At 34.0% G+C, this 14,530-nt stretch overlaps 1 protein-coding gene across 3 annotated transcripts in view; it reads left to right on the top strand.

The window, feature by feature from the left end:
* KITLG (KIT ligand) overlaps positions 1–14,530 on the top strand; it is a 119,487-nt gene that overhangs the window by 41,124 nt on the left and 63,833 nt on the right. For all 3 annotated transcript variants that reach the window (XM_023504336.2, XM_031938816.1, XM_023504335.2), the window contains exon 2: positions 12,317–12,430. In XM_023504336.2, coding sequence (XP_023360104.1) covers positions 12,317–12,430 — 114 coding nt within the window. The remainder of the gene's footprint in view (positions 1–12,316; positions 12,431–14,530) is intronic.

Here is a 14,530-nt window from a genome sequence, read left to right as displayed (position 1 = left end):
CTCTCTTTCATTTTAGCTACAAATTACATGGAAAGGTCCCATTGTTCCATATAATTTGGCCATAAATCAGATATTCATGTACCAATGATAAGTGATTGAACACCTAGGCAGCTAGCTAGAGCAGTGGAAAAAATGTTGGAGGTGGGATCAAGAAGACCTGTGTTTAAATCTTGCCTCAAACACTTTCCACTGGGTGTAAAAGCACTTTTCTTTGCCTCAATTTCCTCCTCTGTAAAATGAGGATATTTACATTACTTTCCTCATACAGTGATGTGATTGTAAAGATCAAATAAGGTAATATATGTAAAATATTCTGTAAATCTTAAAACTTTATAAAAAGTTAGCTTTTCTAATTATTTGTGAATAGTTCAGTTATACCAATAGAGAACTGAACCATACATCCCTATGACATACTTGCATAAGTGAAATCAGCAGACATGAAGGGGTTGCCACTAAGTGTAAGAAAGTCTTTCATATTTTTGGAGATAAATAAAAGAGCTTGAAGATTGTTTTTATTTGTCTCGAAAAGCAGGATGAAACACTTAAAGGGATATTTGGTCATTTTTTTTTTGCAGTGCAATGATGGGCATATGTATAAGCTTTTTCTTAGTTCTTCCAGTTAAAGGCAAAAACTCTTTTGCTTTTTTGCTTTGTATTTTCGATTTATGAGAAGCAATATGGCATGTTGGGTTGTAAACTGGCCTTGAAAATAGGAAGGCTTCTTTTGGCATAGATTGGTTTGTGACCTTAGGCAAGTCATTTACTTTTCAATTGTTCATTCATTTTTCAGTCATGTTTGACTCTTTGGGACCCCATTTAGGATTTTCTTGTCAAAGATACTGGAGTGGTTTGGCATTTCCTTCTCCAGTTCATTTTCTAGAAAAGAAAACTGAGACAAACAGGGTTAAATGAGTTGACAGGGACATGGGTTCAGTGTCTGAGGCCAAATTTAAACTCATGAAGATGAGTCTTCCTGATTTCAAGCTTATTTATTGCTCTATCCATTGCTTTACCTAGTGATGGTACACCCAGGCAATTCTCTTAAATTATAAGTTGTGGAGATAGTGGACCTGTATTGTAGAGGGAGGTCTTTTTACCAAAGAAATTACAGACCTAGTCTCTGGCTCCCAGCACTCATCACGGTGCTTGGCCCAGAGTAAATACTTAATAAACTTTGTTGATTTATTGCTGGACATAACTACAGTTTATATTCCAACATTTGTTGCAGAAGGTGACTGGAGAATGAAACCAGTTGATCTTATGAAAGGTAAACAATAAAATGAACAACAAAAAGTTATAAACTTAGAGGAAAGGTACATCATCAGTATATGTAAAAGAAATAGTCAAGAATTATATTTAATGAGAAGGTGTGACTGGATCATGATTCTAGTAGGGCTAGTTTCTATATAGAGTATAATCATAGCTTCAGCAAAGTATTGAAGTAGCTCCTACAAAACACCAGAAAACCTGAATAAAAATTGTAGAGAGTTGTGAACAGAAATGAAAATGATTTTGTTATACTGGTTCAAGGATTTTGCATCAGCTTTTAATTTTAACTATCATTTAAACATGAAAACTCATCTCAAGGTGTTTTTTCTGTCTAGAAGAATTGTGATATGGACAATTTTTTTTTTGAAACATATGTTGATGCCCTGAATGGATTCTATTTTTACTTGAAGCCACCAATGAGTACATCTTAAGATGTAATTCCTTTGTTTTTTTGATTGGCTGTCATAATTTATCTTCCCTTCTTTAAAAATGTTCTCTTTCCTTTCTTCAAAACACCTACATCCATGACTACTCTGGAGGACTTATGGTGAAATATAAATAAAAGTTGATACAATTCAACAACTATTTATAATTGCCTATTACATGTCAGGTATCGTGGGGATTTAAACACAAAACCAAAGATTATTTCATGTATTTTTTAAATATTTAATTATTTTTTAAATTCCATGTATCTTTTAAACAGTGAAAAAGGGATGTCATGGAAAGAATCTGACACCTAATGTGATAAAGCCCATTCAAAACCTTGTTTCTGACTTTAGTCATCACTTAAATTTTTTGAGAGACAGTTTCCTTATTTGTCAGGGTTTTGCTAGATACTATCTATGGTCTCTTCCAGCCCTAATTTATTTTTCAAATTTTGTTATATGTTCTTCCCCTTTAGGTACACAACTATTCATCCACCTGGTCTTTTTCCTAGTCTTCATACACAACACTCCATATCTTTCCACTGAATTTTCCCCTTTAAAATACCTACTTTCCTTTGAGGCTCAGTTGAAGCACAATCTTCTATAGTAGTAGGATTTTTCTGATTCCTCATGCCTTTCCATTAACATTAAAAACAATCTATTTTGTATAACAGTACATGTTCTTGTGTCTAGATTATAATCAGGCCAGCAGAAGCTATGTTTGGGAGGAATTAAGCCACTTAGTTCTGTAATTCCTGGAGTCTAGAATCCTAGGCACCTGGCCATTCTATCTTCCTCCTCTCAACAACCTTCTCCTTGTCTCAGAGAACTTTAATAAAATCACCTTCACTATTGACTTTGAAAAGGATACATAAATGGACTTTTTTCTAGTTTCACTCAGCAAATTTGCCACTTTCTGGGACCTTAACTCCCTTTCTTGACTTCCCCTCCTCAAGATTGTGTCCCCCTATTAGACTGTAAGCTCCTTAAGGTCAGGGATTGTTTTTCTTTTGTAGCTATATCTCCAGCACCTGGAGCCACGTGCTAAACACATAGTACTTTATAAATGCAATTTATGATGATGAATTATGATTTTCTCCAGTTCTTTTGAGCCTTAGTAGTTTTTTTTTAAATTTTTGATGGTAAAATGATAATTAACACTTTGTGTTAATGTCTGAGAGAGTCCTTGAGAAAAGTCACATAAAAAATCATAATGGCTATAAAGCAGCTTATAGGGCCATATAAAAATCTTATTGCTTAATTATTCATATCAAAATACTTTATGCTTATTAAAAATTGTCTGTTTTCATGGAACTAGAATTTAATTTTGCTTCCAAATCACAACTAAATTATACAAATACATAATAAAGACATGGTTAGCCTGACCTGAAGCGACCTGAATTTAGGCCGAATTACCCTACCTGTTTCTTGGTAACTTTTGCTTTATGAAGCTAATCTGGTTGGTTTTTTTCCAAAGCACATTTAGCTTCCAGGGAACTGGCTGTTTTACCGATGGTTTGTGAAATTAAAGAGAAAATGAATGTTGTTTTGGCAACAGGTGCTGCTTTGTCTGAGGCTGTTCTCATTCCCTTTTTTAAAATGGGGGAAATAAAATTAATAAAGTCAGCAGATAAAGTGTGTGGACTCTGACCTACCTTTTAAACACTGACATATATGTGACAATAAATTTTCTATTTCTTTAATCTGGGTAACACCAGACTTGGGTTTCTTGTTCTCAGTTCTGCCATGAACTGGTTTTTTGATCTTAATCTCTTTACACTTCCTGTTCTTTATCTGAATGGTAGAGTTGGAAGAGATGAATCTGACCTCTAAGGTACCTGTCCCTGCTCCAGCATTGTGTTCTCCAGGCTTTGATTAGGTTATGTCAGGGAAGGAATTTGGTATCTTCTGGGGTTTAGAAAATCTGATTTGACAAAAGTACATTTAACTTATTGGAGAGAAAATACTTATCTGATCCAGCCCACCAAACTCATATTCTGATGTCTTTTAGAAGAATTAAGGTTTGATTCAACCACAAGCATTAAAAATGGGGCTTTTGCTTTATTTTGTCCTAGGCCAACTAAGAATGATGAAGATTATGGATCTTTCCCACAATCATGCTTGCAATAAAATATATATGATTATGAAATAAACCGAGTTATTGAAATGTTTTTATCCATCTAGATTACATTTGTGTATATGTATGTATGTATATATATATATATTCATATACACAATCATAGACATACACATATGCACATAAATACATGTGCATATATTAAATCGTGCATATACATAGACACAGATATATACACACATACACAAATGTGTATGTATATATAATATATGGTTATGTAGTTATATAGCTATGTATGTGCATATATGTATATATTATGTAATTGTAACTACAATTGTAGTACAATTGTAACTATATATATATATATATATATATATATATATATACACATGTATAAGTAACTATATAATTATATAACTCTATCTATCTACATTTAAGGACCCCTGATCAAGAACTGTTGTCTGAAAGGAAAGTACACAGCTAAATGATTCAGCTGATAGAGCATGAGACCTGAAGTCAGGAAAATTCAACTTCTTGAGCTCAAATCTGTCCTTGGACTCTTAATAGTTATATGCCCTTGAGAAAGTCACTTAACCCTGTTTGCCTCAGTTTCCTCATCTGTAAAATGAGTTGGAGAAGGAAATGACAAATTACTCCAGTATCTTTGCCAAGAAAACTTCAAATAGGATCATGAAAAGTTAGACATAACTGAAACCACTAGAATAACAGTCACAGAACAATTGTATGGAGATATCGTGGGTTTTAGAAACATGCAAACGATTTCAAATATAAATCTGGTGATGAATTTTGCATCCATTGTCTGACTGGCTTTTGACAGATGGTGACTTTTTTTTTTTTTTTTTTTTTACCATGACCACTCAATTAAAGTTATTTCATAAGGTTGAAAAGAGTTTTAATCAGCATTAATGTGGAGAATCCTTTGAAGTATTCTCTTCTGTATACTTTTCAGAGAGTATCCTACTCTCTGATCACCCTCCATGTTGGTATGTATGGAAGGAGAAAAATATGTGGAAGGAGAAAAATATGGTGTGTGTACCATGAATTCAGTACCTATCAAATAGTTTTCTTTATGGATGTTGTAAATCTCCCTTTTTTTGGGATTCTGGCTTTTCATTTTTATTTTTTTTATTTAATAGCCTTTTATTTACAGGATATATACATGGGTAACTTTACAGGATTAACAATTGCCAAACCTCTTGTTCCAATTTTTCACCTCTTACCCCCCCCCCCTCCCCTAGATGGCAGGATGACCAGTAGATGTTAAATATATTAAAATATAACTTAGATACACAATAAGTATACATGACCAAAACATTATTTTGCTGTACAAAAAGAATCAGACTCTGAATTATTGTACAATTAGCTTGTGAAGGAAATCAAAAATGCATGTGTGCATAAATATAGGGATTGGGAATTCAATGTAATGGTTTTTAGTCATCTCCCAGAGTTCTTTTTCTGGGCATAGCTAGTTCAGTTCATTACTGCTCCATTAGAAATGATTTGGTTGATCTCGTTGCTGAGGATGGCCTGATCCATCAGAACTGGTCATCATCTAGTATTGTTGTTGAAGTATATAATGATCTCCTGGTCCTGCTCATTTCACTCAGCATCAGTTTGTGTAAGTCTCTCCAGGCCTTTCTGAAATCATCCTGTTGGTCATTTCTTACAGAACAGTAATATTCCATAATTTTCATATACCACAATTTATTCAGCCATTCTCCAACTGATGGACATCCATTCAGTTTCCAGTTTCTAGCCACTACAAAAAGGGCTGCCACAAACATTCGTGCTGGCTTTTCATTTTTTATGAATTCATTGCTTTCCATTGGGATGACAGATTTTAAAAAATCATCTGTATTTGTCTTAGATAGAAAGGCCAAGCAGCACTAGGATTTGTCTTTATTTGATATGTGTACTTCTCTTCAATGCCCAAGTGTCCCCTTTTCAACTTTTGATTATGTATTCCTTTGTTTCTATTAGAGAAGAAATCAATATCAGTCATTTATACGTTACTATAATGTAATCTTTCCTGGAACATTTTGCCTTATAGAATGTATTTTTTATAAATTAGCTTTTATTGATGTCTTGTTTTTATATCACCTTCATTTCCAAATATATCCCTTCCCACTTCCTTCTTGTAATAAACAATTAAGATTAAAAATCAAAAGCCCAGCAAAACTAACCAAAATATCAGTGTTTGTGTGTATGTACATTATTATATTACATATGTATTATTATATGTATGTTATATATTATATATTTATATTATCTAATAACCACATATTCATTTTTCTATACTCATAGAAGAAAGAAATACCATTTATATAGCACCTACTATGTGCCAGGCACATTAAATGTTTTTTTTAACAAATGCTGTCAGCTCATTTGATGCTCATAACAGCCTTACAAGATAGATGCTATTGTTAGCCCCTTTTTATAATTGAAGAAATGGAGGTTGCTGGTGATTGTGACTTATCTAGGATCACAAAATTACTAAGTGTCTGAGCCAAAATTTGAACTCAGGTCTTCCTGACTTTAGACCTAAGACTGTATCAAGTGTATCACTGGGTCCATTTTTAAATTTCTTTTTTTGATAATAAGCTCAGTCTTTAAAATCGCAATTCAGTTTCTGGATTTTTTTGAATGTTTATGGGTCCTTTCCATTTATATTGTTGTGGCCATTATAGTTTGTTTTCTGTATAAAATTAATACCCGTACAAAGCATCTTTTATTTTTGTTTTCAAAGATCTAGGATTGTTAGAACAGTGATTTAGCCAGTGTCTATGCAGTGAAAGGTTATCATGAAATTAGAGGTTATCTAGCCAAAAAGAATGATCTAGAGAAAAGTTCGTGAAAGTTAAAACAAAGTAACCAAATGCAATGTGTCACGATGGGGAAAAACAATATTCAAGAAAACAACATATCTTTAGATATGATGGTCATCTATGTTGAAAATCACTTTTTACAAACACAGAAAGAAAAACTTATTTCAAAACTATATTTCAGAGAGAGAGGGATAGAGACAGAGAGTAAGTAGTAGGGACACAGGTCAGAATGGAGAGGAAAAGGAGAAAAAGTGTCATATAATAAATAGCCCATTTATCTGAAGACTGATTATCTGCAACCTTAACTCCCCAACTGCAAATCCATAAAACAAGCAGAGAAGGGGGAGGGGGAGCAGGGAGGACCACTGATCAGTCAAGTTTATACAATGAATTTATAGAAAAATTTCTTGGGTCCTCATTCAGAAGTTGTTTATTTTTGCTTTATAAATAATCTTAACAAATCTGTACTATTTGGTTTTCTAATTCATTGTAGATGAATAAATTAGAAATAGTAAATTAAATGAGATGAAGGTAAGGAGTAGGGATTTTCATGTGATAGCAGTTAGCTTTTCATGGAAAAAGGAGGGAGAAAAATAATTTAACTTAGAATAATTCAGAGTACAGAATCTTACAATGATATAATGTAGAGACACACATGCTAACCATGGTTGAGAGCCACACTAATAACATTTGATTGATAATACTGAATGCAAACCATTAAAGAGGTTAAACTACAGGGTCATTCAAAAGTTTTAGTATATATTAAAGTTTAAAAGTGCATTGACTTTTGGAACCCCTGTGTATTCCATTAATGCTCTTTTAGAAAGTAGACAAATACATATAATACATTTTAGAAAGATTTCCATGAAAGCAAAATTGTTTTTAACCTAAAAACCTATTTTAAACCAAATTTAAGCAATAACTGTAGGACATTTAGAAATGGGCAAGCTTCACTTATGTTTTCAATCAGCAAGCATTTAGTTATTAAGCATCTTTATGTACCACAGGCTTGCTAAAGCTTGAGGATTCAGTACAAAGAATAAAAAGTGTCCTTGAAATCAATTTACATCCCAGTTGGGGTGGGGAAAGCAGAGTGAGAGATAATAAGAACATATATTGCAAACATATGCAGCATAAATAGAAAGTGAATGAATACAGAAATGCACAGTAATTAAATACAAGGTAGTTTGGGAGGAAGGACACTTTTGGAGAGGGGGAGTAGGAAAGATTTTATGCAGGAGAGATAATGTTTGAGCTGCTTTTCAAAGGAAAAGAGGGAATCTGAGTCAGAGGTGAGGAGGGAGGACTTTTTAGGCATGAGGGATGGAGAGATTAAGAACCTACTTATGAGAAAGAACAGCAGCTTTCCAGTGATGTCAGATAAATGAGGCATTAAATGCAAAACAGGAATGCAGCCATAATTCCAAGTAAATTTCTCTATTTAGATTCTGCATCAAAATACTTTGCTTATATCAAGTGCTTTGTGGGGTTTAGTGAAAAGCTCTTTGTTAATAGCCATGAAAAAATTATATATTGTAACAAATTGAAGAAGTTAGTTATATCTTTCTAATACAGAATACTCCATGAAAATTAATTTCTGCTTTTAGCATGACATTTAAATTTTTACTAAATACAGCAATTATGTTCTCTACTGTAGTGCCTTATCACAAGGATTTTGAAGACTGTGCTCGTGGACCACAGCCCTGGAAGGGTCTGATAAACTGGAAAGATTTAGAGTTAAGGAGTTCAGAGGTGGTAGTTAGGTGAATAAATGTATATAGGGCACAAGAGAAAGCTGAGTTCAAATCTTGCCTTAGATAATATCTAATGTAACTCTGGACAAATTCTTTAGTTGATGTCTGCTTCAGTTTCCCCATCTGTGTAAAATGTTGATAATAATAGTACCTAATTGTCAGGGTTGTTGTGAGAATCAAATGAAATAACATTTTTGAAATGCTTTGCAAATCTTAAAGCACTATATAGATGTTAGCTAAATCATCATCATCATCATCATCATCATCATCATCATCATCATCATCATTCTTAAATTTCTATTACCTAGAAGAGATAATCTGTTTGAGCTGGGCAAACAGAATTAGTAGCAATGGACAAAAAACTGCAAAGGGGCAGAATTAAACTTCATATAAGTGCCAATCTATTGACAATTAACATGATCCAAGGGTAGACTGGGATGCTTTAGGAGGTAAAGGATTCCCCCTCATTGGAAACATTCCAGTAACTAACCAGTAACTAAGTTACAGTTGTCTCAGAGCAAACTTGTTTTTTGAAACCTGAAGTATATTATAAAGTATATCACTAGAGGGGCAGCCTATGGAAAAAGAGCCAAGTTAAGAATTAAGAACTGGAGTTGAGGCCAATCTTCAATACATTCTGAATCTGCGATTTTCAGCAGGTCGTTTGACTTCCCATTTTCCCAGGCAACTCTCTAAGGGATAAATTATATTTGGGTTGGCAGAAGGAACTTCATTATTGGGAAATTTTGTTGTTATTGTTGTGGTTTAGTTGTTTCAGTCATGTCTCACTCTATGTGACTCCATTTGGAATTTTCTTGTCAAAGACATGGAGTGGTTTGTCATTTCCTTCTGTAGTTCTTTTTATAGATTGAGGAAATTGAGGCAAATAGAGTGAAGTGACTTGCCCAGAGACACACAGTTGGTAAGAGTCTGAAGCTGAATTTGAATTCAGGAAATGAAATCACTGACTGTCTAATTTAAGAAAGCTAACATATAGATAGCCTTTGTTCTTACATACCTTCATTTCCCATCCTCTTTTCTCCCTCGTTTCTTCCCATACAGAGTTATTACTTATAATAAAAGAATTAAAAAAGGAAAAAAAAAGGTACTTTAACAAAACGTTTAAACAATATATCAACAATGCCCAGCATTATTCTGTGCTCCATACTTCCTGTTCTCCACCTCAGCAAAGAAGGGAGGGAGACAAATTCTCATATCTCTTTTCAGAGCCAAGCTTGAGTTTTATCATTTTGACATTTCCTTCCTTCCTTCCTTCCTTCCTTCCTTCCTTCCTTCCTTCCTTCCTTCCTTCCTTCCTTCCTTCCTTCCTTCCTTCCTTCCTTCCTTCCTTTCTCACTTTCTCTCCTTCCTTCCTTTTTCCATTTTCATTATTGCAGCCATTGTCATTTTTTGATTTCTGTTTATTTCACTCTGTATGAATTCCTTTCAAGCTTCCCATGCCTCTCATTATCTTTCATATTCCTTATTTCTTACAGCATGGTACTATTCCATTACATCCTTATATCACTATTTATTTAGCTGTTCCCCAGTCCTTGGGCATCTGCTTTGTTTATGATTCTTTGCTCCTACAAAAATTCTGCTAAGAAATTATTTTAAAACATCATACACATTCAATGTCAGACATAAAAATACCAGCATTAGGATGAAAATTAAGCATTCCATTATAACATACTGCAGAAAGCAAGCATGTGTCCATGACTTCAGGTATTTATAAAAACTGACGACAGCCAGGTATCAGAGGAAGCATGCTGGGGAAGTTTTTGTCATTGCTTACAGAGGTTTCTGGTAGGGACTAAGAAAGCAATTTCTGAGGGTGAGAGTGGGGAGTGGGGTAGGGTGGGGAAGATAAAAATTATTTACTACTAATAAATTAATAAATAGTTTATTATTTAACATTATACTTCATGAAGCTAAATTTACTTTGTACCTCTTATTTGCATTTATGTTGTTTTGCATTATAATTATATTTGTTTGTATTGCATAAACCTTAATCAATGGTAAATAAAAATATGGCCCCTGTTTTCAGGGGCATTCCAGAATCTTTGAGTTAGAAAGGACCTGTATATATGAACATCAATCTGCTCCATAGCATTACTAGTTTTAGTGGACATCCAGCTTTTGTTTGAAACCCAAGAGATCTCTGTCTTGGATTGCTCCAATTGTTAGTTTTCTCCTACAGTCTACATTTCCCCTTTTTCTGGTTCCTAATTTTGTTCTTTCTTCTGCCTTCCAAGCCAAGCAGAATAAATCTATTCCTTCTTCCCAGGTAATAGCCTTTTGTATTGTGTTTCCCTCTGTCCCCTCTCCCCCATCTTCATACATACTTTGCACTGCATTTTACATATAGTAAGTGCTTAATAAGGAGTAAATAGAACTGAATTCATTTAGTAAAAAAATCTCACAGTATTCTCTAAGGCAGCCCTATCCTGATTTTCAGTAAGATTGTTGTTGAAAATGTGTTAAAGAATAAAAGAAGATGGATTGCTTTCAAGAACTCTGGATCATATAATTTGGGATAAAACTGCCTTATCAAAATAGAAGACTTTTTCTTGTGAGAAATTTGCAAATAAATTGCTCTTCCTGAATAGCTTAGATTGTGGATTTTAATTGAAAAAAAATCATCTGTAATTATGGATGACTGTGTGCATTGGTAGAAAATATTTCTACCCAGATATAATTATGAAATACTTTTTAAAATGCCCAGTTTAGATTTTCATTTTCAGAAAAAAAAAACAAAACTTTACATCTAGGAGTATCAGACTGTTATTATACTCAAAGAAATCTTTTCATTAACATTCATTCTTCAAGTATATATTAAACACTGAATATGTGTGAGGGACTTTGCTAGAAGCTGGGGCTACATTTTCCCTCCTCCAACAAAATCCCCGAATAGTCTTTGCTTTTAAGGAAAATACATTCAAGTGAAGAAAGCAGCAGATGGACATATAATTTGGTCAATTCAACTTGAAGCACCTAGTATGTGCTAAGCAGAATGGTGAGTTGATGCTACAGTGACAGAGGCAAATTACTGTTGTTTTATTACATTCCTGTGCCAAAATTTTGTTATCCATTCTCAATCATTGGACATGCACTTTGATTCCCTTTATTTGTTGCCCTCAGAGAGTTACATCCACATACATGTAGACTAGACAGATGATTGAATTCAGTTCAACAACTGTTTAGTTAAGTGTGCACCTACTATGTTTTGGTTACAGTCCTAGGGGCTGGAAGATACAAACAGTCCCTGCCATCAAGAAATAATATCAGTAGGAGGTTAGAGTAAAACATAGAAGAATAGTCTCCAATGTTCTGATGTTCTTATCCAATACAATGATCATTTACTCCTTTGGAGTTTTACTGGATCTGGAGAGGTCCTTTTTTTTCTTTTTTTTGTTACATTTCATCTTGATGTTGTTTTTGCTTTTATTGAAGTCCTGTTCCAGTTTTCCCTATTTTTGCCAAGTATTGTGCATTGAAAAGAAAAGAAAGAAAGAGTTCTTTTTGGTGCCTTTAAGGGATGAATTTTATTTAGTCCCTGATTTGGAGAAGAATCCTCCAGTGATGAAACCAACACAAGTTAGTACAGGTGTTGTCATTTCAATATACTTGCCACTGGGAAATTGCCCTTAGGGAGCTTTTAACTAAAGCTAACAATAATGCTATTATTGAAAGGCATAGTAAGACCACATTTCCAGTTTTAATTGAACTCAGATTATTCTTCATTCATTCATTCATTGATGGTACAGGTTGGATGCTTGAGAATTAGAAATTAAGCATTTGTATCTTGTAGAAACCAATGGTTGTTCCTTAAAAAAAGAAGTAATTTTCCTCACAAGTTCATATTAAAGCATAAGATGTTACATGGCTCTAATTATTTAAGTTGAATACTGCTGGTTACTGAGTTATTGTTCTGTTTTTATTTAGACTTGGATTATCACTTGCATTTATCTTCAGCTGCTCCTATTCAATCCTCTCGTCAAAACTAAAGGGATCTGTGGGAATCCTGTGACCGATGATGTGAAAGAGATTACAACATTGGTAAGAAAAGAATACATTTTAAAAATCGGAGACATTTTTCTTAGATGAATTGGAAGGAAAGAGACAAACATGTTGGCTGCTTGGGGGGAAAAAAAAGACATTAATCACTTCCTTCAAAAGTCAGTGGAGAAAAGTAAGGGTATTGTCAGGAAGTTCCAAGAGGTTTGCAGATGGAGTTGCCAACAATTGAAATGCATGATTAGTTAGCCAAATTTCATCAGTTCCTCAGATTCCTGTGCTTGTTCTCTAGAGGTCATCTTTTTCTTCTCACTTACAGTTCTTCAGATGCCTTGCACTGGGAGGGATGCATTCAGATATTATTCCTCATTATTTCTTTATATGGTTCTTTATATTTTCACTTCACTGCTGTGCTGGACTTAAAGTCAGAAAGTTGTTTTTCAGTCATGTCTGACTCTTCATGACTCTTTGGAATTTTCTTAGCAAAGACACTGGAATGGTTTGCTATTTCCTTCTCCAACTCATTTTATGGATGAGGAAACTGAGGCAAACATGACTAAGTGACTTGCGCAGATTCATATAGCTAGTGTCTGAGGCTGGATTTGAATGAGGTCTTCTCTAACTCCTGGATTGGTGGTCTATCCACTGCATCGCCTAGCTGCCTCCAAATCTGGATTCAAATCCCAGTTCTGACATAGGCTAATTTTCTTATTCTTTTTGGCCCTCAGTTTTCTCACCTGTAAAATGGGGATAATACTATATTTCCAGCACTTAACTTAAAGGGTTGCTATGAAGTTGATAAAACATTAAATCAGGTCAACAAGTATTTCTGGATTTAACTTCATGCCCTATCTAAATGAAGTGGATCTTCATTACTTAAATGAGGCAGAAACCAGGAAGGACCTTTTCATATGTTGTTAGCAGGGAGGATCACCCAGATATACTCAGGAAAAGACTCCTTCATCAATAAAATGAGACAATTTGATTATATGATGTCCAATCAAGTAAAGTTACAGGCCATTGCCAAGCCCTATAGACATACAAAAAAAGAGCTGTCTACAAAACAATTACATTTTAATGGGAGAGACAAAAGTCAAGCTGGTATGTAGAAAGATGAAATAGACAGGACAGCTATATGTCAGTTATTATTATTATTATTTGATTTCATTAATGTCATTAAGAAGTGGTGTCAAACTCAAAAAGAAATGGAGTCACATGCATGCATAGGGGCAGCACAGTGGATGGAGTCAGAAAAACCTGAATTTCAAATTCTGCCCCAGATACATATTAGTTGTATGACCTTGGGTAAGTCACTTAAACCTGTCTGCCTCCATTTCCTCTTCTATAAAATGCGCTGGAGAAGGAAATGACAAATGACTCCATTATCTTTGCCAAGAAAACCTCAAATGGGGCCATGGAAAGTTGCACTTGACTTAAAAAAACTGAAGAACAATAACAGCCACTCTTCTTCATCTGTCTTTTCTTTTCTTTTTTCTTTTTGTTGTCTTTTTTTGCTCCTCCTGATTTCTCTTCTCCAATAGGCTTTTGAAATGAATGACATAAGAGAAAATCAAAATTTTGAGGACTGTTATAAACTGATAAACAATGGAATGAGCAGAATCAGGAGAGTAATTTATACAGAACCCACAACATTTTAAAATTTAGGAAGTTGTAAAAATTGTGATTGATACAATGACTTCATAATTACAGAGCCCTGAAGATGAAACATGCTATCCATTCCTTAGGGTATGGAGTAGTGAAAATAAAGAATTCTGTTCATTTAAAAAATAGGAATAGAAGGCAGAATTACATATGGGGAATGTTTGCTTGCATGTGCTTTCAGATGAGTTCACTGTCTTATTTTACTTAATAGCTTTACTTTGTTATAAGAGACTTCAAAAGTAGGAGTCATCTGTACATGTTTGTAATGGGAAAACAAAACTTTAAAAAAAGAAATGTGTCAATGTAATACATTACAATAATTCCTAGTAATTTGGATTTTGAAAAATTCACAAAAAGAGGTACTGAATTAAAATTCTAGCTCTTCTACTAAGTGTTTAACCTTGGGTAAGTCTTGAATTCTGAGCTACTTTTTTTATCGTGTGTGTTTGCACGTGCACGTGAGAAAGAGAGTGTATGTGT

This window comes from Sarcophilus harrisii, chromosome 5 (genome assembly GCF_902635505.1).
Source record: "Sarcophilus harrisii chromosome 5, mSarHar1.11, whole genome shotgun sequence".
NCBI classification, from domain to species: domain Eukaryota; kingdom Metazoa; phylum Chordata; class Mammalia; order Dasyuromorphia; family Dasyuridae; genus Sarcophilus; species Sarcophilus harrisii.
Note: the sequence above shows the minus strand (reverse complement) of the source record. Positions and strands in the feature narration are given on the sequence as shown.